The 22,717-nt window shown below is 38.0% G+C and overlaps 1 protein-coding gene across 1 annotated transcript; it reads left to right on the forward strand.

The window, feature by feature from the left end:
* The first annotated feature begins 1,261 nt into the window (after positions 1 to 1,261).
* Positions 1,262 to 17,887, forward strand: STRAP (serine/threonine kinase receptor associated protein). The gene is made up of 10 exons (XM_079774031.1): positions 1,262 to 1,691; positions 2,444 to 2,579; positions 8,523 to 8,604; positions 9,146 to 9,218; positions 9,996 to 10,092; positions 11,165 to 11,302; positions 13,732 to 13,868; positions 15,771 to 15,920; positions 16,472 to 16,537; positions 17,212 to 17,887. Exons 1-10 carry the CDS (start codon positions 1,580 to 1,582, stop codon positions 17,271 to 17,273), a joined length of 1,053 nt encoding a protein of 350 aa, XP_079630157.1. The 5' UTR covers positions 1,262 to 1,579; the 3' UTR covers positions 17,274 to 17,887.
* Positions 17,888 to 22,717: the final 4,830 nt, after the last annotated feature.

Here is a 22,717-nt window from a genome sequence, read left to right on the forward strand (position 1 = left end):
CTTCCGGTACTAGAGTACAAACTGGACAAAGTCATAACCATTGCCATTAAGGAGCTCTTAAGTGTGTGTATGCAGTCTGTGTGTGGACTATGTGTATGGGTGTGTGTTGGACCTTAGGGGAGGTTGGCACAGAGAGGGAGTAGAACGAAAGATAATGGAAAAAATATATAGTGTTGAACAACACGCTAAGGGCATAGAATAGGGAATTACTTCAAGTCCCCCATTCAAGTCTTCAGACTTGATTCTTGAATGGCAATACATGTTTATCAGATGATGGTGGATAAGGAAACATTGAGGACATTTGTGCTGGGTGAATATTTATTGGTATGTGCCACGACATTATGGCCTTGGGGACAAAAGAGTGAATAAGTCACAAAAACGCCTGCTGTTTTTGGTTGAAATTCTATCATCAACGGAAAGAAACAACTTGCCCAAAGTAAGGGCCATTCCTGCTTCGGAAAGCTTGTGCATGAGCAATCAATCAACAGTTCTGGTTCATACACAGAACATCCATACCCCAAATGGGCTGCCTGTAGGAAGACAATACCAGAGTTTCTACTTTTTTATAATCTAGTTTAGTATGTAATTTACACATTATTACCTGTATCCTGGGAGTGCGGGGGTCAAATTTTACTAATCCGAGCATTTCATCAAAAACTTTTGGGGACCCCTGCTCTCGAGTTCTCTGAACTCCTCAAAAGAAATAAATTTGAAATTCACTGCATAACCTCTAAAACACTAGCAACACAGGAAGGTTACATAACAGAGGGGGTGGCTGGGGAAATTACTTTCCTTAAGGGCTTTCCTTGTAAACAATGCCAGAGGAGCTACCTATATAGTTAATACAAATTGAAAAGAAAGAAAAAAAAGTTCTGAGACGCTCCGTGCTGGCTTGGATGGCCACCGAGAACGAGTCTGGTTTTACTGTCTGTGTGTTCAGATACCGACCCCAGTCCCGGCGGCGTTGCCCGGCACGTCGTCCACAGGACCCGCCAGGTACAGGGTCTGGGCGGAGCTGAGCAACCTCGCGGCACCGGGCGAACGCGGCGCAGGGATAACAGCAAGGAGGTTTCCGGTCGGAGAGGAGCGAGGACTGCACCCAAGAGCCTAGAGCGCCCCCAGGCGCCGAACCCAGACAGCGCGGGGCCAGCATCACGTGCCCCACGTGTGCGGGACCCGCGCCTGCGCGCTGCCGTCCCACTGTCTCCCCCGGCTACCCAGCACACCCGCCTTCCCGCCGAGAGATCACTTCCGGCGGACGCCGAGCGTCATTGAGCGTAACTTCCGGCCGGTGGCGGTGTGGACGGTGCGGGTCGCGGCTGCCGGTGCTCTGGTTCTCCCCTTCCCCTACTCTCCTCCCTCCCTCCCTCTCCCTCCCTCGGAGGCGGTCGGTCGCCGGTCGCTGACTCCCTGCCCCATCCCTAACCCTCTCCTGGCCTCGGGGCTGCCGGATTGGCCTCCTTTGCCCGTTTCCCGGTGTCAGGGCGGGGGCCTTGCGGAGCCGGAGGCACTGCGGTTGAGAGAAAAGGACCCAGGACGACCCTCGGCTCCCCGTCCCGCTCGCTCGGTCCGCGCCGCCATGGCGATGAGGCAGACTCCGCTCACCTGCTCCGGCCACACGCGGCCCGTGGTGGACCTGGCCTTCAGTGGCATCACGCCTTACGGCTATTTCCTAATCAGCGCGTGCAAAGGTGAGCTGGGCCCCCGATCCGGGTTCCCACAGGGAGTGGAGCCGGCACCCCAGCGCCCATGGGGAAATGGGGGGTTCACAGCAGAGGTGTGGGGGATCCCGCAGCTGGAGCCTAGAGCAGCTTTTCTCCAACGAAGGCTTCTCCTTTCACTTTTACTGCTATTTTCTGGAGAAGTGGGACTGCTCACTCGTCGAGACTGTAAATATCTTTCAGAGGTTTGGGACATGGAGAAAACAGGGCCAGACTCAGTCATTCCTTGTTTTTCAAAGGCTCGTCACTCCCATCAGCTCATTGGATGTTCCTTTGTGGTGTTAGCCCCATTTTGCAAATGGGCACTGAGATTTGGGTTAGCAAGTTTATCCAAAATGAGACTCGGTTCTAGATTTTGATGCGGATCAGTTATTCTCCTACCGAATTACAAATGCTTCCCAGAGAGCTCGGTTCTTAAGAGAATGGCTTATTTAGTTACCCTATGTATATACAGTTGTTGAGTACGTGAAACACAGTTTATTTTTGCATTATTGTTAATTACTGTCTATACCAACTGTAAACCTACTTTTGCCCCACCTTCTCCCTCCCTTCCTTACGCTAATTTATTTCTGGTTATTCCTTAATGACCTCAGTGAGAGAGAATAGGTAGATAGCAAACGCAGTTTTCCACTTTGTTATTGAGCGTGATCATTTTATGCTTGAATCTAAGGTTTAAAATAATCTAAACCTCTAAATCACATGTCTTTTTAAATATTTTTTAGACGGTAAACCTATGCTACGCCAGGGGGATACAGGAGACTGGATTGGAACTTTTTTGGGTCATAAGGGTGCTGTTTGGGGTGCAACATTGAATAAGGATGCCACCAAAGCAGCTACAGCAGCTGCAGATTTCACAGCGTAAGTATAGCCAAAATGGCCAGTTTGGGAGGTCTCTGTGAGTTGTGTTCTGGAATAATCAAACTTCAACCTTAGCTATTCATACAGTTCTCAATAAATGCCATATAGACCACATGATGTTTGTTCTCACCAAAATCCACCCTGGTCCTATCTGTTTTTTTCTCTGAATGACTCCTGACTACAGTGCTTCTTAGCTTCTACTACTGCCTTAGTTCATATCGCTGCCTCTACTCTCTGTCTGTTAATCTTCCATTGCCACTTGTCTTCCTAAGCACAAATTTCATCATGTCACGTCTCCATCCAGTAATCTTCCTGTTTTTCTTCTGCTATTTTAATGGTTCATGACCTTAGATGTGCATTAGAATAGCCCGAGGAACATTTAAAATATTCAGATGCATGTACCCAAGAAATTCTGATTTGGTCTGGGGATGGAGTACCCAACATCTTTTTTTTTTTTCTTCCCTAAAGTTGTTCTAGGTGATTCTGATGTGCGGCCTCAGAACCACTGGCCTAAAGGTTAAATTTCAGTTGCTGGTGCTTTAAAATTTGGCCTCATCCCAGTTCATCAGCATCATCTGGCACTGCTCACCATATGTGCTACAGTCTAGCTATATTATTTGTTGCCAGAATACACCTTACCTATCTTGATCTTTGGCTTTTGTACATGTAGTTAGAGTGGCTTGCAATGACCCACTTTCCCCTCTGGGCATGTGTCATATTTTACATAATCTTGGTATCTCAAGTTCCTAACTTGTGTTTGTGACTTAGCAGACACTTAAATATTTAAACTAATGAAGGCAATGTCAAGAGCTATTATGCCTGTAATTTTATTAGACTTAAGAGTCTAGAGAGTAAAAGTGGTCCTGCTTTTTTTCTTTCTTTTTTTTAATTGATTTTAGAGAGAGGAAGGGAAGGAGAGAGGGAGAGATTGCTCTGAGAAACATCAGTCGATTGCCTTCCATAGGCGCCCCAATTGGGATCAAACCCGAAACCTGGGTATGTGCCCTGACTGAGAACTGGGCCCACCACCTTTTGGTGTACGGGATGATGCTCCAGTCAACTGAGCCACACTGGCCAGGGCTAAATCGTGGAACATAACATTGTCTTTGGAATGAATGTCATTGATTTTGTACCAGAGGTAGAAAATTGGGATTAAATAACTCTAGATTTCAGATATTTGTCAAATGGATTTTTAAAATGTCATTACTGAAACTAAGTTTTAGTCTGGTGGTGATAAGTTAATATTTAGTAAAATGGTATTTCAAACTTTTAAATTAAATATAATTAAGTTTATAAATATAAGAAGATTTTACACACATTATTTTAGACACTTTAGGACATTATTATTAAAAGAGACAAGTTTTTGAATTGCAGTTTTGGAAAGATCCATTTTTGTTAACCTCAATTCTGTGTTATCTGGCCCTAATAATATTAATTACTTAAGCAAAATATTTAGTCACCTCCTGCTTGATGGTCTTGCTCTGATCTTTAAGAGACCTGTGCAAAAGCTTGGTAGGAAAGATGCCCGTCTATAAAATCTGTGACTATCTCAGCTTGTATATTTGGCCAAATTGTAATGCCAGTCCTCAGGAAAAGAAGTAGAGCATTACATAGATATTGCTATTCATGTGATAATTACTCTGAAATGGAGAGAGAAAAGGACTTGAAATAATTTAAGAGAGTCATGAAAAGAGTAGTCAGGATTTTATCTTGCTGCCAGAGGAACAGTTGTCTTTGTTTAGGTCACAGAGCATTAATAACCAAAATCACACATCTGAAGCTATTGTGGATAGGTATTGTGTTATTTCTGTGCTTTCTTAACATTTCAAGTTTGTGTCTATATTTACAAGTGGTATTAAAAGCATGAATGCTAATATAAACTTGATTCTGTACTTAAAATTCTGGCTCCATCATTTAACAACTTGGGAACTTTATTTAACCTCTCCTTTTCTCAGTTCATCATCTATAAAAATGAGAGTAGTAATAATGCTTACCTCATATGTCGATTGTGAATATGAAATGAGTTTATATGTCCCTAATATTTAGAGCATTGCCTAAATCTAATAGCTATATATAAGTGTTGCTTGTATAAGGTAATAGCTACCAACCCCACTAGACTAAAATCATATATGTTATTTTGTAACTCACCTGGGTAAAGCCATGAAACCTTTTGGTTTCATGCAGACGAGTTTGAGTAGATATAAATATCAAGAAGAAATACTATTTTTCCCCTCAGTTACGGCTTTCAGGTGCCATGATACAGTGGAAAAGATGTAAGCTGAGTTCTCATGCAGGCCACACTTTGTGTTTCAGTTTGATCTTGGGATGCTTCTTAAACTTTGGTTTTTGTATCTGTAAAATGGGTGTAAGGCCAAAGTAGTTATGGGAGAATCACAGGGATCTTTCTGTACTTATATCCCTGAAGTCTAGTAGAGTGTGTTACATAGTGGGTGCTCAAATGGTAGCTGAGACTTACCCTCACTTGTTATGTGTATGTCTGTGAGGTGTGGGAGTGGGTGCATTCATTGTCTATATGCTCCTCTTAGTTGACTTGTCTGGGCTTTGCTCTTATGGAACTTGATCCAGCTAAAGAATAGCTCCCTGAACTTACCTGATTAATTATAGTTAGTATAAACCATTTTTAGGAAGTTCTCTCTCCCCCCCCCCTATTATTATGTTTCTCAGAAAATTCATTAATGTCATGTTTATCAAGAGGTAGATTTCTTGTTTTTTTATGGAGAAAATGTATTCAGCAGGGCCATTCTGTGGGTCATAGAATGTTATCTTGAGGTGATTTGGGCAGTCAAGTCAGATGATGAGTACACTGTCTCTGAAACACCATCCTCTCTATTTTTTTTAATTCAAAAAGCTAATGCTAACATTACTTGTCATGATCGTTTTGGCACCACCTCTTTCCTCCCGGCAGGAGTCATCTGGACAGAGTGCCAAAAGCAGAGAAAATTCCTGTGCTCTGTTCCACAGAATGTTTGAGTAGACCTGGGGTTGGGCCCAGGAATCTAACCAAAGTGTATGATTACTTCTTCTTTCTTGTAGAAGTCAATAGAAAGATTTAATTTTTCTCTCAGTAAGGTTCCCAATAAATCAAAGGTGGTATTATCTTCTTTTTGACTACTTGGCTAACATGTTAAGATAGACAATTTCCTCCCCCTCAAATAGTTAGTTTTGCTCATCAGGCTTGAAAGACCTTAAGTAGCCCCTCTTTTGAGACTTGTGGTAAGTCCATTCACAGAATATGAAAATATTGAACAGATGGTATTGATTATTATGTGCAAGAAACTAGGGATATAAAAAGTATCAGTACTTTAGGAAGATGACAAGTACTTCATGAGTTGTACATAAAATAAATGTTTCATCACATCAGCTGATGAAAAAGTATATTGGTGCTGATGCTTCAGTTGTCTTGATTTGTATTCTGTAGCCACCTAGTTAATACCAGTTTCTTGCCTGGAGATTGAAAAATATATTTAGTTTATTCCAGTTTCTTTTGAGGACTCTTAAGACCTTTTTACGACTTTTACTGTAAATAATGAAAATATTCCAAAGTTAGTGCAAGTGGTAAGAACATGCTCTGTCAGAGTGTCATCCTCAATTTTAGTAGTTTATAAACGGGAGGAAAAAGGTACATTGCCTGCGTCCCCTACCCCCATTACTGCTTTGCTTATGTAAGTTCTTTTCATAAGTGAGTGCACATGGTTTAAAAAGAATCTTAAGATTTTAAGGAGGTTTTGAAGATTTTGAATATACTTAAAATTAGTATTTCAAAGGCTGTTGCCCAGAGTTGTTTTGAGACTTGGCATCATGTGAATCACTAGGATAGAAATTTCAGATATGGTTGCTGTTTTCATTTTTGACACCTCTGTCATCAAAACAGCCTGGAATCCTAATCTTTGTGAAATCTTATCCCTGATTTCTTTGTGATTAAAAGTAAACATATGCTAAAAATAAAAGCAAAGCAGAATTAGGCACATAATCAGTATAATCTGAGTTCTGTGAAAGAAAAGAATGGTTTCTGGAGGTGAGATAAATGGAAGGTTTCATAAAATGATAGCATTTGAAATGAGCCCTGAGGATGAGTAGAACTTTGGATAGCTGAGAACAATTTCAACAAAGACACAGGAAGAAAATACATGGCTTGTTTTAGAAATGGTTTATAATCTGGTATGACTAGATTCCAATAAATAATACAAAATGAGGTTGGGAAAGTAGGTTTGGGCCAGAATTGAATTGGAAATGGGAGAGATTAGAGCAGGTTTCCTTTGCAAACAGAAATGAATACTTGAGAGTTTAGTACTACTAAACTCATCGTTGACTTTATTTCAGAATATATTTATTTAGCCACTCATGGCTCAATTATGTAATAGGCAAGATTTATATTATATCACTAGAGGCCCAGTGCACGAAATCGTGCACCAGCAGGGTCCCTCGGCCTGACCTGCGAGATCAGGCTGAAACCAGCTCTCCGACATCCCCCGAGGGGTCCCGGATTGCAAGAGGGCAGAGGCCAGGCCAAGGAACCCCACCAGTGCATGATTGGGGCTGGGGAGGGACCGATAGGGGCTGTGGAGGGACACGGGAAGTTGGCCAGCCAGGGAGGGACCACGGGATGGCTCTAGGGCGTGTTCAGCCCATCTTGCTCAGTCTCGATTGGCCAGACCCCAGCAGCAAGCTAACCTACCGGTTGGCGCGTCTACTCCCTGGTGGTCAGTGCACGACATAGTGAGCAGTGAACGACTTTAGCATATCATTAGCATATTATGCTTTGATTGGTTGAACGGATGATCAGACACTTAGCATATAAGGCTTTTATTATATAGGATTAGTAGTAATTACTGGTAGATGGTCATTGGTGGTTTTTTTTACCTTTGTACATACTATTAATGCTTGTCTACAATACCCTATTTTTTGTTCATAGTGTATTTCTGCTTGCTCTTTAAGACTATTGACTTCCACTGCTTAGATTTTCCAGACTTTCTGGTATAGTTAGTAGTGTGTTTTTTTCTGTTTCTATAGCCACATATGTTTGTATTTTAATTATATTTATTTAACGGATGTTTTTCTCCTCAGCTACAGCACTTCTAAGGCAAGAACTTTCTTTGGGATCATTTCTTTTCTCCCTGTGCCCTAGCACTAAGTCTAGAATGATATAAAATATATAACTGGATATATTTATTGTATGCTTATTGAGTAAATGAAGGAAAGATACCCCTTTCTTTTCTTTTTTCTCTACTGTTTATTTTTCACTGTACTCCTGAAAATAAATGTCAGTTACATTGAAATGGAAACCTTTATTGAGCATAGTTATTCACTTTTAAAAGTTCTCTTCCCTGTATGCAAAGTTTAAGCATTTTTATTTGGGGGGAATCCCATACAGCATATTTGTAAAGTATTATTTATTATCTCCTGACGTACACAGACATAATATATCTTTATAGACACAACCACATATATTTTTGGTTGAGATGGGTCAGGGAAACAGAGTTGAGATTAATAATCCTGAGTGTTAGTATTGCATAAGCAAAGGCTAGTACTTTGGGAGGATGTTAATGGGACTAGGATTTGAGAATTTAAGAGTCAACTTGGAAGAAGAGTTGGGGAAAATATTTTCTATTGTTGACTTAAAATTTTATGCAACTTGTATCAGGGTCATTTATTCTCTGGTACAATTTAAAAGGATTACTTATTGTCAATTTTTATTTTGCATATACATGAGAGTAGAGAATAGAGAAAAAATTGGAAAGTTGAAACTAAAAATTGGTTAAAATGTTTTACCTTTAGACTCATTTAAATATGTTATCAAATGAACTATCAGTGGTGGAATAGTAGAAATAATGGAGATCTATAGTGCATTTATGTAACATTTCAAATATCTAAATTATTTGGCAATTATTATATTTATTTTTAAATTTTACTTTCCATTTTTAGCAAAGTGTGGGATGCTGTCTCAGGAGATGAGTTGATGACCCTGGCTCATAAACACATTGTCAAGTCTGTGGATTTTACGCAGGTATTAGAAAATGGAGTTTTTTTAAGGAGTTAAATTTCTATGTATTTGGTTTATATTTGGTTTTGGGGGAAGTATTTTGTGTATGTCGGCATATATTTTATTTGATTGTAGGTTAAGCTATACCAATTAATTTTTTTTATTATATGAGGCTTTTAAAATTCCCTGGCACTCTTGTATCAATCCTCCATCAATAGTAGCAGACATCTAAACTACCCAAATAATGTGTCCCAACTACTTTCAGAAGGGAAAGGATAAATTTGAGATCATCGAAGAACTGCTACTCAGGAGGGTGGGGAGCAGGATCAGGGCAGATTGGGCAAATTCATGTGATAGGTGGTGTAACATGAAGTTTAAAGGGCTTTGGCATTATGAAAAAGGTAAATGATCTACAGTATCTTCTCAGAAGTATTTGGCCTGTGTTGCATCTCTTTTTGACATTTGTGAGTTTTATTTGGATTTTATTTGGTGTTGAAAAAGTTTCAAAGATAGATAACCATTAAAATGGTTAATCTAGTAACATATTACTTGTTTGTGTTTTCAGGATAGTAATTACTTGTTAACTGCAGGACAAGATAAACTCTTACGCATATATGACTTGAACAAACCTGAAGCAGGTAAGCATAATTTATACGTGTTTATGGTTTTATTTCCTTTTAATTTAAATGCCTTTTCCTGAGTAATTCATATTCATGTTCAGTACTCAGATGTGGGAAAAAATGAAAACCTAATCCATTATCCATTAATCACTTAATATCTTTAGTTTTTGGTTCATATTCTTCTAATTTTTTTTTCTGTGCAGCTATATTTTTGAATATTGACTTACTATATTATGCATACTCAAAACTGTAAACCTACTTTTGCCCCACCCAGTATTCTTGGGAATACTGAATTTTTTTTTTTTATTCACCTTTTCTCTTCCAGCCTCTACATTCCTTAACCCTCCCCCCATTTTTATTTTTTATTTTTTTTCTGTTACTACTGACTGGCTTGGATGTGGATTCCATGATTAGTGATAGTACTAGAATTTGCTCAGGTTGTCTTATTCCTTGGTCCATGTTCTTATTAAACTGTGCCACATTAGTTATTCTTTTATTCTGATACAGAAACAACTTTTGAAAGCAGAAAAATAGCCTGGAGGGTGTGTTGTATTTACTTTTGCTACAAGAATCATAGTTCTTGGGTTCCTTGTCATGCAGAAACATTTTTTGTTCCAATATTGAAAAATTAATTGGATTCTATGTCGACAGCAAGTTTGAATTGTGCTGGGCTTTATAAAGTTGCAGTCTAATTTAAAATATGTTTTTCTTTCCTTTTTACATATTGAATTGTTCCAATGCTGAGTTTTAGAGATTAAATGTTAACAAATGTATTTTAAATTGTTTCATCTTAAGATCCTAAGGAAATCAGTGGTCATACCTCTGGTATTAAAAAGGCTCTATGGTGCAGTGAGGATAAACAGATTCTTTCAGCTGATGATAAAACTGTCCGGTAAGTGATTTTTATTGAATAATTTTAAATTTGAAAAATATTTGACCTTTCCCTGGCTAGGTAGCTCAGTAGAGTGTCTGTCATCTTGATATGCCAAGGTTGTGGGTTTGATCCCTGGTTAGGGCACGTATATTAATCAACCAATGAATGCATAGCTAAGTGGAACAACAAATCAATGTCTCCCTCCATCCATCCCATTCTCTAAAATCCATAAATAAAAATTTTTTAAAAGGAGAAAAATATTTGTCCGTAGAGCTTATATTTAAAATATTTTTTATAACTATTATGTAGGAAGAATTATCTCTGAACATTAAAACTTCCACAGCATAGCCGAAACCGGTTTGGCTCAGTGGATAGAGCGTCAGCCTGCGGACTGAAAGGTCCCAGGTTCAATTCCGGTCAAGGGCATGTACCTTGGTTGCGGGCACATCCTCAGTAGGGGGTGTGCAGGAGGCAGCTGATCGATGTTTCTCTCTCATCGATGTTTCTAACTATCTCTCTCCCTACCTCTCTGTAAAAAATCAATAAAATATATTTAAAAAAAAAAAACTTCCACAGCATATAGGTCACATTCTTCTTGGAGCTATCCATTTACTATTATAAACAGCAGTATTCACAAGACACTTAATTAAAACTACATATTTATAGGCAGGTTCTCTTAACCTGGCTATAGGGGGTCTGTGAAACCCCTGAAATTGTATACACAATTTTTTGTGCTGACACCTGATGTAGTTTTCTGTGGAAAGTAAGAGCCATCATTAAATTCACAAAAATGTAAGAACCATTATTTAGAGCACCACTGAAGTTAATTAGATTGGGACCTATGTATCTTAACTGCATGGTTTTGCTAAATTATTTGGGAAATGTATTTAAATATGAAAGTTGACTTTACCAACAGACTGCCAAATAATTTGATCTAGTATTGGAACCCAAAACTTCTCTGTGTATCATTTGTAATTTATGAGTTGGAATGGAGGTTGTTTTACAATTGTGATTATTGGTTAATCTTCAGGTGTAATTAGGATTTAAACTTTTTTCTTAAGTAAATCATATTTTCCTTTCTTTCTTGCAGCCTTTGGGATCATGCCACTATGACAGAAGTGAAATCTCTAAATTTTAATATGTCTGTTAGCAGTATGGAATATATTCCTGAGGGAGAGATCTTGGTAATAACTTATGGACGATCTATTGCTTTTCATAGTGCAGTAAGGTATGTCCAAGAAATACCTTCATTTTCTTTTTTACTAACAAAGGAAAACCTAGAGTACTTAAAAATTAGAAGGCATATGTGAAAAGGTTAACTTATTAAAAGGCAAATTTTGACCTATACTATAAACAGCAATTTCAACCCTTTTCCTCTCCTGGCACACATAAACTAATAACTAAAATTCTGTGGCACACCAAAAATGTGTTTTTTTTACCAATCAGACAAAAAAAAAGTGTACTTTTGATTCATGTACAATGGATGGCTATTGTTGTGTTGGCTGCTGTCTTTTCTTTCTTTTTTCTTTTTCTTTCTTTTTTTTTTTTTTTTTTTACAATCTCAGGGAAAAGAGGTCAGTGACCCTGGCTAAATAGTCAGGTACTGTATGTTTTTAAACTTCTGTGGCATAGAAAGTTGAAAACTACTGCTATATAATATGGAGGGAAATGTTTCCATACCATTAATAATGTATTTTTAAAGAAAATGGTATACTTTAATCAAAGGAATTAGTCAAATTAAAGGATTACTGGGCTGGTGCTATACTTAATGTTGTTCATTATTATATAAAACCACTATGATCTTGATTCTCCTATTTTCACTTTAAAGTTTTGGAGAAATAGTGATTCCCCCCATTTCCAAGTATGTGTAGACCTAATGATTTTTTTTTCAACAGACTTAATTGTTGTTACTGTAAATACAGTAAATGTTCTTGTTGAAAATTTGGAAAATACAATTTAAAAAAATTTACCCATAGATTCTAGAATGTTAATGGTAGCTGTATTTTTATATATGTACTAGATGCCCGTTGCACGAAGATTCGTGCAATAGACCTTCCTTCACCTGGCTGCCGGCACCAGGCACCAGTTTTCCTCCGGCACCAGGGACCCAGGCCTTGGCTCTGGCCACCTGCTGATCAGAGCGGTGGGAGGCACAGGCGGCCCGATAGGTCCCCCTTCAGCAGCGGCCTATGGGCCGGCAGGAGGCGCGGGGGGTGGGACTCACGCGATGGTGGGCGGGGCAGTGCAGGGGGGGGCATCTTTCCTGTGTTAATTTGCATAGCGCCCTGATTGGCTGTGGACATAGCGAAGGTACGGTCAGTTAGCATATTATTCTTTTATTAGGATATTTGTGGGGCCCTTCTCCCCCGCTTCCCCCTTTGGTTACTGGAACCCTAATGAGTGTGATTTTTATTTTTTATTTTAAAATATTCTTAGCCATTAGAAATTCTTGGAAAACTTTTTTACTAGGTGTTGTTGCATTATAGGTTGCACTAAATTATGTGTCACTTTCCATACTTTTAACTGCAGTGAGTATTATGGTGCATCTTAGTGTTCCCTTACAGTAGAATTCTATAAGTAGAGTAGAAAGGGTAGGAATTTAAAGTTCTTAGTATACATGTTATTTAATTGATTTCCATAAAGATTATACTACATTATACTCTGATAGCAGTCCTAAACTTCTGTCAAAAGGGCCACTTGCAAAGCTAAGCTTCACTGAATGACAGAGGAAAGAAAAGGTAGTGAAAATGGAAGAGAGCAATTAAGAATATAAAAAAGTTCATAAACACAGTAAATTGATAAAAATAGAGTGCTATTGCCCAGAGCCATTAAATTGCACAACTATGTTAATTGGTCACTTCTGGATTGGGCTACATGTAGTCCTGCTATAGACTATTGCCTAGTCGCATGTTGGTGTCAGAGGTTTTGCTGGCCTATTGAATATTCTAACATTTGAACCAGAAAGTTCTATTCAATGATACCATCTACATCATGACTAACTTTACTTTTCATGCTTTGAAGTGTGATTGTGGAATAGGATGGTGGCATTTAGGAGGTGGAATGCACTAATGTTTTCTATTGGAGGCCTTTCAGGAATTTTAAGGTTGGACTGGAAAAGAGCCAATGTTAAAACTCATTGATACTCGGGCAAAGCTGTTTTATGCATTGATTTTTATTATATAGCTATAGCCTCAAATTTAGTTATTCTTTTATTGTAAATAATCCATTAATGTAATTACCTATTGTAAAAAACTTTTTCTGTTACAAAGATAATGTATGCTTGTCATGGGAAAATAAAAAAATAAAGAATTAAATTTTTTCAAAGCAAAAAATTCCAGTACATTAGACATTGTTTTAATTAGCCAGCACACATTTCCAGGAATGCACAAAACGTGGATATTCCTCTATTGAAATGTCTTTGTATTCTGAGACGAACTCCACTTGGGCATAGTATCCTTCTGAACTTTTTGCTAATATTATTTAGAGGTTTTTTGTTTGCTTGTTTGTTTTTAACATCACTATATTTGACTAAATGAATATTTACTTGTTCCTTGGTTTTCAGAATTTAGGGCCAGTTAAATGTAACTAATTATTTCCTTGTATGATTTATGGAATATTCAAAATTTATAAGTCTTTATTATTTCAATTTTCCCCCAGTTTGGAGCCAATTAAATCCTTTGAAGCTCCTGCAACCATCAATTCTGCATCTCTTCATCCTGAAAAAGAATTTCTTGTTGCAGGTGGTGAAGACTTTAAACTTTATAAGTATGATTATAATAGTGGCGAAGAATTAGGTGAGTTGTCCTCTTTTTCCTCCCATAAAATGATGTAGTTACCTTTATCAAATTTTAGGTTTCATTGATGAATAACAGCAAATTTTTTCAGCTAACTAAAGCTGGTGACTTCCAAGTGGGAAAGTAAAGGATTGTTAATCCATTTTGGGTAGAAGTGCTAATAGAACTATAAACAAAGTATGCTGAACTCAATTCACCTTTTCCTTTTAAGTTCATCATTCTCTGACATTGTATACAATAGTGCAGTATATTTATTGGAAGGGGGCAATCTTTTGTCAAAGTTATATTAAACAGATGCAAGGAGAGTTCTCCCTGAGGTATAGTGCATGTATGTGGCTCCATCTACCTAGCTCCCCCTCTCTTTACCAACATAGGAATCCCTAAGGCTCTATAGTGAATAGTGTGGGGGGGGGAACAACTATAGCTCATTATTGGGAAATCTTAGGGATCTGAATTGGGGGGGGGGGTACTTTGGTATTAGAGTCTTTACTTTGCTTCCATTTTCATAATACTCCTTAATAAAGGAAAGGGAAAGACATGTAGGATTAATTTGAAGTTAATGCTCATCCTAACTTTACATTTATCTGATGGACTAGGTATTTTATAGTATGGTTCTCAAAATCTACTTTAGCCATCCCAAATAGTTTTTGCTTTTTGAACTAATGTATTTAGTTTTTATACTTTTTTTTTTTTGTCTGTAAGTTGCCACTTTGTTTCTAGCTATCCTACTTTACCATCCAGTGAACTAAGCTTGGTTGTATGATACACAAAAGAACAAAAGACAATTTTACGTTTTGTTTCTTTGGGAAAACTGATAAATTTGGGTTGGATAAGTGGAACCTTGGCAGATGGACCATATAGAATCTACTTTAATTACTTAGGGTTTACCTGTTATTACTTGAATATAAGTGACTTTTAAGTAAGAATTTCTTTTTTTTTTTATTTAATGTCAATTTTCAAAGTTTTAGAATGTTGTGGCCACATGTATTGTTTTCTTTCAAAAAAGAGAAGTAAATTATTTGCCTGATATTTGAGATCATAGTGAATAGCAAACAGACCTTGGGCCCAGCCATTCTCATTCCAAACCTCTTTTTCTTTCCACTCTCATGATAAAATTTTTACTCATGATAAATCCTCTCATAATATTCTCTGATAGGACAGCGATGGGGGAAGATGGTGCTTGAGAGTCCTTGAGCTAAATAGATATGGAAACAGTCGGAACATTGGTCTAGCAAAGAACTTTGAAAACTAATAAGCTGATGAGGCATTGGAAAGTAAATGAGAAAAGTTCATAAGTAAGGATATGACTTAAACAGATCATCACCACTACTAATATGTACATTTTCTCATTAAATTTTATAGATTAAAATATGTAAGGATCAGTATTGATCCTGTATCTCAGTGTTCTGTGACAGAAGGACTAGTGGACTCAACATAGTCTGGTAGGAAATTAAGACAAAGTGTGAGTGTGTCAAAGAGCTCCATCTAGTGGCTCTCTGTAGTCATAATTAAGAATTGGTTCTCTGGTAAAGAGGCAGTGAGTTTAGGATATGGGATTGAATTGATAGACTAGATTTACTTTCTGTAAAATTTAGGGAGGTTTGCATTTACTCCCTTTCTTCATTTTTATTAGGACACAAAGACTCATTTTTATTTTAAAGGGAGAGACCATCTGAAACTAGAACGTGTGCTAGAATTGGAAAGGGATAATCTTAGGAATAAATGGTGGGCATGATATACCATTTGGTAATGCAAATCATTTTATTTTTTATTAAGTATAGTTCTTCGTATTTCTTTTTATGAATTTCGTATCTTCCCAATAATTTAGACAGTATTTTCTTAAGTGTATCCATACCTAACCTATATTTATTAAATTATCTAATAGCCCTTCTCCTCTTTCAGAATCCTACAAGGGGCACTTTGGTCCTATTCACTGCGTGAGATTTAGTCCTGATGGAGAACTCTATGCCAGTGGTTCTGAAGATGGAACTTTGAGACTATGGCAAACTGTAGTAGGAAAAACATACGGCCTTTGGAAATGTGTGCTTCCTGGTAAGAAAATTATATTCAGTGCTATCAAATTAAACTTCATGATTTTGTGTAATTTTTAATCATTTTATTACAATGTTTCTGTCTCATAGATTTTAAAGTACATAACATGGTTTAAGCAAAGAGAAGCCTGTGATTATAAATTGGCTACTGTGTTCTTTTGTTTGTTTAAATTTGTTGTATAGTAGTCTGTTCTGTTTCTGAATTTGTACACTGGGTAATTTGGTGAATGGAATAGACCTTATTCAAAATTTGTTAGAGAGCAATATAAGAAGTTTGTAAGTAAATATATTTAATCTCTGAGGGGCATTACTCCCTGTTCCTTACTAATAAAGCAGACATGTTTTTTAATCAAAATACTTAGTTTTTGGTCCCAACATAATTTTTGAGGGAAAGACATACTATTATAATTACTAAGAAAGTTGTTGTTCCTATTATGTTTTGTATCTCATTGCTTGGAATAGTCTTGGCTTACTCTTCCTGCATATTAAATACTTTTTATTACTGGTAATATTGTAATTCACATCATCATCATTATTGCTTTTCTTTTATAGAAGAAGATAGTGGTGAGCTGGCAAAGCCAAAGATCAGTTTTCCAGAGACAACGGAAGAGGAGCTAGGTAAATACTAATGAATTAACTTGAAGTGTTATGTGAGTCTTACTTCGGGACAAAAAGAAATTTATGAAATATGAACATATTTAAATATGTATCTAGTATACACATTTATAAAACAAATATTTAAATACCTACTAGTACATCCCTAGTAGGCACAGGGATGTACTATGGAGACACTGATGTGGTTACTTTTATTGAACTTAAAAGTCTAACTCAGGAGGCAGATGCTATGATAAATAAGTACATTGTTACAGTTGTAATTGTTATTTAACATTGATTAAATGCTTATTAAATGCTAAGTGTTCTTTACCAAATCTAGAATTACAAATTGTATATGCCCTGATTATATCATATTGTTTGGAGTTCAAATAAATAAAGGAGGAGTTAGATCTTCCGGAGATATGACACACTCATTGACAATTTAACTAAGAAGAGGGGCCCTTTAGAGGTAAAGTTATGGAGTAAAAGAGTTAAGGGGTAAAACACATGAATTCTTCCTCATGGCTTTATCAGTGGCATGAGTCTAGTCATTAATGGCATATGCACTTACTCTCTTTTGCTTCCCCTCCCCAGAACAATAAAAGAAACTTTGTAACTCCTTCGTTGCACAGAAATGTAGATTTGCTTCTTTTCTTTATAAAGTTAACTAATGTGATTGTTTTGTTTTATAATTGTAGAAGAAATTGCTTCAGAGAATTCAGATTCCATCTATAGTTCAACTCCTGAAGTGAAGGCCTGAGTATCATGCATATGCCTCAAACAGTATACAACTACGGACTAAGACAAGCAGAGTAAAGCATCAGCCTTCCAGAGTTGGTCTCTACTTAAGACAAACATGGAGCAGTAAATTATGAGGAATATGAATTAGCTCCAGTGTGGAACTAACAAACTTGGTGTCACCTGTAAGTGAACATGCAAGAGTATCAGGTGAAGGCAGGTGGCGTTATGCTCTTGTAATTCGATGGCCTGTTGTCTTTTCAATGAATATGTACAAGCCAACGTCCAATTTCTCTTATTACAGTTAGATTTATTGTAGCTGTTTATGTTATTACGAAGAAGAAAATATATTGGCCTATTTTTCTGACTTTTCCCTTACAGCAGAAAGCCTTTTTTTGTGTGTGTGTGTGTCTTTCATTGTAAAGAAGAGGGGGAATTCATGATAGATAAAGTAACTGGCTTGATTTCTTGTTCATTGTACACTGCTTCTGAACACCTAATTGTTTTTAGTTGTCTAAATAAAATGCCTCTAAAACAAAACAATGTTTGTTTCTTGGGGAAAATTGATTTGAGTTTTGTAAAAGGAAATTGCCTACATCACAACTGTATCAAAATAATCTGATTAAAGAATCTGAAGTAAACATTGTTTCCTAATTTTGAGATTCAATTACTTGTACTGAATTTTTGCAATTTGCTCGTTGCACTTAACACATTCTTAGAAACGCTTGACCTGCCTTAAAAACAAACTTTCAGAATAATAACTTATTTAAATGATACATGGTCGTTATGAGAAGAACAATTAAAAATTAACAGATATATAGCAGAAAAATCACTCAAAATCCCACCACCCCAAAAATCTATTGAAATTCAGTAACATTAATGCACAATAGTGCATCCTTGTGCATATAGACATAGATAGAAAAGGTTTTATAAAAATGGGATAATTGTAGACCTGCAATGTTTATTTTACTTTATTCTTTAGATTCAGATGGCATTCAAAAAGCCTTGTTACCAACCTTCCAAAAAAATTGATGAATGGAACTTATATTTGTATTTATTTTTTTAAATAGGGAGGGGATATTAATCTTGTGCTTTGGAAGTACTTTTGAACAATGAATAACCTCTCTGCCAAATTGCTTTTTCTCTTCAACCAAAGAATGTAAGTTATTGATTGGTGGTAACTAGAAGAAAGCCCTGTGGGTTATGACCACCTTAGAAGGCCAAGAGGTTTGTCATAGGGAGAGCCAACTTACTACATGTTTGGTCCTCTGCTTTATAGAAGCAGTATTAGTGTGTGACAGGCTCTAATCGTAGATACTTACTGTATGCTACATAAAATTAAGATTTATATGCACTAGGTTAGACTCATGAAGTACCTTGGTATTTATGATCCAGGGGAATGTCTTCTAACATTTTGTAACTGGCAGTTGGACATCCCTCTCACAATCTGGGACCGCTGGCTCCTAACTGCTCCCCTGCGTGCCTGCCTAATTGCCCCTAACCGCACCCCCTGCCAGCCTGATCACCCCCAACTGTCCCCCTCTGCCAGCCTGGTCGCCCCTAACGCACCCCCCCCTCCCGACGGCCTGGTCGCCTCTTAGTGCCCCCCCTGCTGGCCTGGTCGCCCCACGCAACCTGGTGGTCAGTCATTTGGTTGTCCCTTGCTAACCCCCCTGCTAGCCTGGTCGCCCCACGCAGCCTGCTGGTCAGTCGTTTGGTCATCCCTTGCTAACCCCCAGGCTGGCCTGGTCGTCCCACACAGCCTGCTGTTCTGTTGTTACTGGGAGGGCGTCGTGACCAATTTGCATATTACCCTTTTATTAGTATTGGTGTCCGATAGGTTATGGTAACCCCAAATCCTGCCTAATTTTAGTAATTAACCTTATGAATCATTACTTTTCAGTTTTAGTGTCATCCATAGGTTTCTTCAAAGAAACCAGGTTGAGTGTGGTCCATCAATTCTCTTACGTGCTTTTCCCGTCAGTAAATAAAGTTCAACAATTCTAGTCAATGAGTATAGTATACTCTAGTCAAAGAGTATAGTAAAGATGTACCATAATTCATATTAACTTGTAGGTTACATTTTTAATAGTTTAAGTTCAATGGAATATTAATTTAGCTTGCCTTTTCTTTGAGGCTAAGGTGGGAGATGGGAAAAGGGATGTAATTTTTCAGAAAGCAGCAACAATAAAATGGGGAGTTGAAAATGCAGACCAAGGGACAATATATCTTTAGTAAGTTCCTTATGGTGTTTTTTTTAAGTATATTTTTATTGATTTCAGAGAAGGAGAGGGAGAGAGAGAGATAGAAACATCAGTGATGAGAGAGAATCATTGATCAGCTGCCTCCTGCATGCCCCATACTGGGGATAGAGCCCTCAACCTGGGCATGTGCCCTGACCAGGAACTGAACTGTGACCTCCTGATTCATAGGTCAACACTCAACCACTGAGCCATGCCGGCTGGGCGGTACCTTATGTTTTACCACATACGTTATATATTGTTCTCTTACACAAGGAGGATTCCTGAGGAAGAATTGCTGAGAACATTCTCAGGAGGCTTGGCTTATCTATAGAAAAGCACAATTTTCAGTGTGACATAATGTGAACTAGATAGACACAGTGTCACCTAGTCAGTGGTACTTTAAAACCAATAGAGGTCCTGAAGAAACAAATCTGCATCTAATTTACCTGCTGATAGCTAATGGGCAATATTTATAGGTTGAATCACTTTACACAGCTAATGAGAGAATGGAACTTGGTGTAGTGGAAAATAACTGATTTTAGTTTACAAGATTGCATATATGATGGTAATCCCATCCTATATAATAAAAGCCTAATATGCAAATGGACCAAACAGCTGAACAACCAGTGGAACGACCAGTCACTATGACGCGCACTGATCACCAGGGCCAGACGCTCAACACAGGAGCTGCCCCCAGCCCTCAGGCCCCAGGCCAGCCAAGGCAGGTACCAGCAGGGGCCCCCCTGATCGCCCCACCGGTCGCCCCACAGAGGGAGGGAACCGGTGGTGGTGGCCCCACAGATGGGCCCTGGTCGCCGGCCAGGCCTAGGGACCCTACCCATGCAGGAATTTCGTGCACCAAGCCTCTAGCAAGATTATAAAGGAGCTGAGAAACTCATTGCCCAGTGACATCATTGCTGTCTTATCTATTGTAGTACATGTATTACTCACTTTGGTGGTGATGCTGGTGTTAACAAATCTGCACAGACAGTGTATAATTATAGCACAGATAGTTGTGTACAATATATAATACTCTATAATAATAAACTATGTTCCTGGTTTATGTATTTACTATACTATGCTTTTTATCATTATTTTCATGTATTTCTACTTTTAAAAAAATTTGCTGTAAAACAGTGTGCCACGTAACGCCAGCAATAGCCTCATCTTTTGTTTACCGCATCTCTTGATTGCATCATTTTGTGTTTTATAAGTTTGGTGTAGCCTACGTGCAGTGTTATAAAGTCCTCAGCAGTGAACAGGAATCTCCTAGGCCTTCACATCGCCACTCAACTAGAGCAATTTCCAGTACTGCAAGCTGTATTCATGGTAAGTGCCCTATACAGAGGCACTTAACTTTTATACCATACTTGTCCTATGTTTAGAGATGTTTAGTTGCACAAATACCATTGTGTTACAATTACCTACAGTATACAGTACAGTAGCATGCTGTACAGGTCTGCAGCCTAGGAGCAATAGGCTGCACCATATAGCCTAGGAGTGTAGGTAGCAAGCTAGCCCATCTAGGTTTGTGTAAGTGCACTTAGTGATGTTCACACGGTGATGATATCACCTAACAATGCACTTCGTAAAATGTATCCCTGTTGCTAAGTGGCACATGAATGTCATGGGGAACCTGATTTTAGGGGGCAATAAATGATTTGTCTAATGAGTTCAGCTTCAGAGAGAGAGGGAGAGTGGGCTAGTAAGTGTGGTGTGTAAGATTATATAGCCTGGGGTTGAATCATCCTCTAACACTTATAGTCTAAACTCTCTAAGACTCAACTTCTTTATCTGTAAAGGGAGATGATAGTTCTCACACACAGATTCTTTTAGAGGGAAATATCAAATAATTGATGTAAAGGGCTTACCTCATAAGAATATTAGCTAACATATATTTAATCGTTCAGTAATTCCCTAACTCTGGGATTTGGTGGACCAATAGTTTAGAAAAATGGAGGTGGGCACAATAGAATGTCTGCTTCTAATATTGCCAAGTGAAGCTGTCAAAAAAGAAAAAAAAATTGCCACCACAATCTTCATTTAAAATAGGACATTTTAAAATCCAAGTTGTAGTGAAGGACGTAGTCTCAGAATGAAGAACTGTTCTTTAAATTGAATAAATTTAGCTTCATAAAAGACTCAGTATAATTCTTATTTTCTTATTTCACCGTGAAGTAGGAATTAGATGGTTTATAAGTCTCCCTCCAGTTATGAAATAATTCAGTTCTAATATTCACACTCCTCCCTAGTCCTTCCTGCTTCTATACTTTCCCATTCTAATTTAGAAATACTGGTTTGCAATCCAGTCTAAGTGGAATGACTGCTCTGAGAAATCATAGAATTAGAGACCAGTCAAATGAAATCGGGCTGGATAAAACAATGGGCACTCTAAGAAAATAGCATAGTAATATGCAATCATTTATCTAACAAATATTCACAGCCTACTATGTGCCAAGTACTGTACTAAACGCTAGGCTTATGACAAACCAGCAAATAGTCAATGCCCTTGGAATTTACTCCTATCTCCCAGGCCAGGTAGGTTCTTCAGGCTTCAAGATAAATAGGATACATTCCTGGGGCTTCAGTTTTAATTGAAGAAGGGGTGTGGATGGGAAGACAGACAATTTATATGGCAATTTAAAATTTTTATTAAAAACATCCACAAAAAGGGATGATATGCAAAATCTTCATGGATAAAAAGAATAAAATAAAGACAGGTTAACAATAGCCAGTTTGGCCCTGACTGGGTTGGCTCAGTGGATAGAGTGTCGGCCTGCATACTAAAGGGTCCCAGGTTCGATTCCAGTCAAGAGCATGTGCCTTGGTTGTGGGCACATCCCCAGTGGGGAGTGTGCAGGAGGCAGCTGATCGATGTTTCTAACTCTCTATCCCTCTCTCTTCCTCTCTGTAAAAAATCAATAAAATACATTTTTTTTAAAAGAGCCAGTTTGGGTATAGTACCAGATGGGCATGCATAGTTTGCTCTCCTGTGCATCTAGGTTAATGATTCTCTATATTTAGCTCACATGAATATCATTTGAGGGAACTTGTTAAAATACAGATTCCAGGGCCCTAGAGATTCAGATTCAGTAAGGCTGTTGTGAAGCCTAGAATTGACTTTAGATAAAAAACGCTTGGGGATTCCAATGTAGTAGTGGTGCTCTATAGATCTTTCTTTGAGAGGCCTTGCCTTAGGGGCTCTTCAGAAGTTTTGGAAGGC

This window comes from Cnephaeus nilssonii (assembly GCF_951640355.1).
Source record: "Cnephaeus nilssonii genome assembly, chromosome: 6".
Classification (NCBI taxonomy): domain Eukaryota; kingdom Metazoa; phylum Chordata; class Mammalia; order Chiroptera; family Vespertilionidae; genus Cnephaeus; species Cnephaeus nilssonii.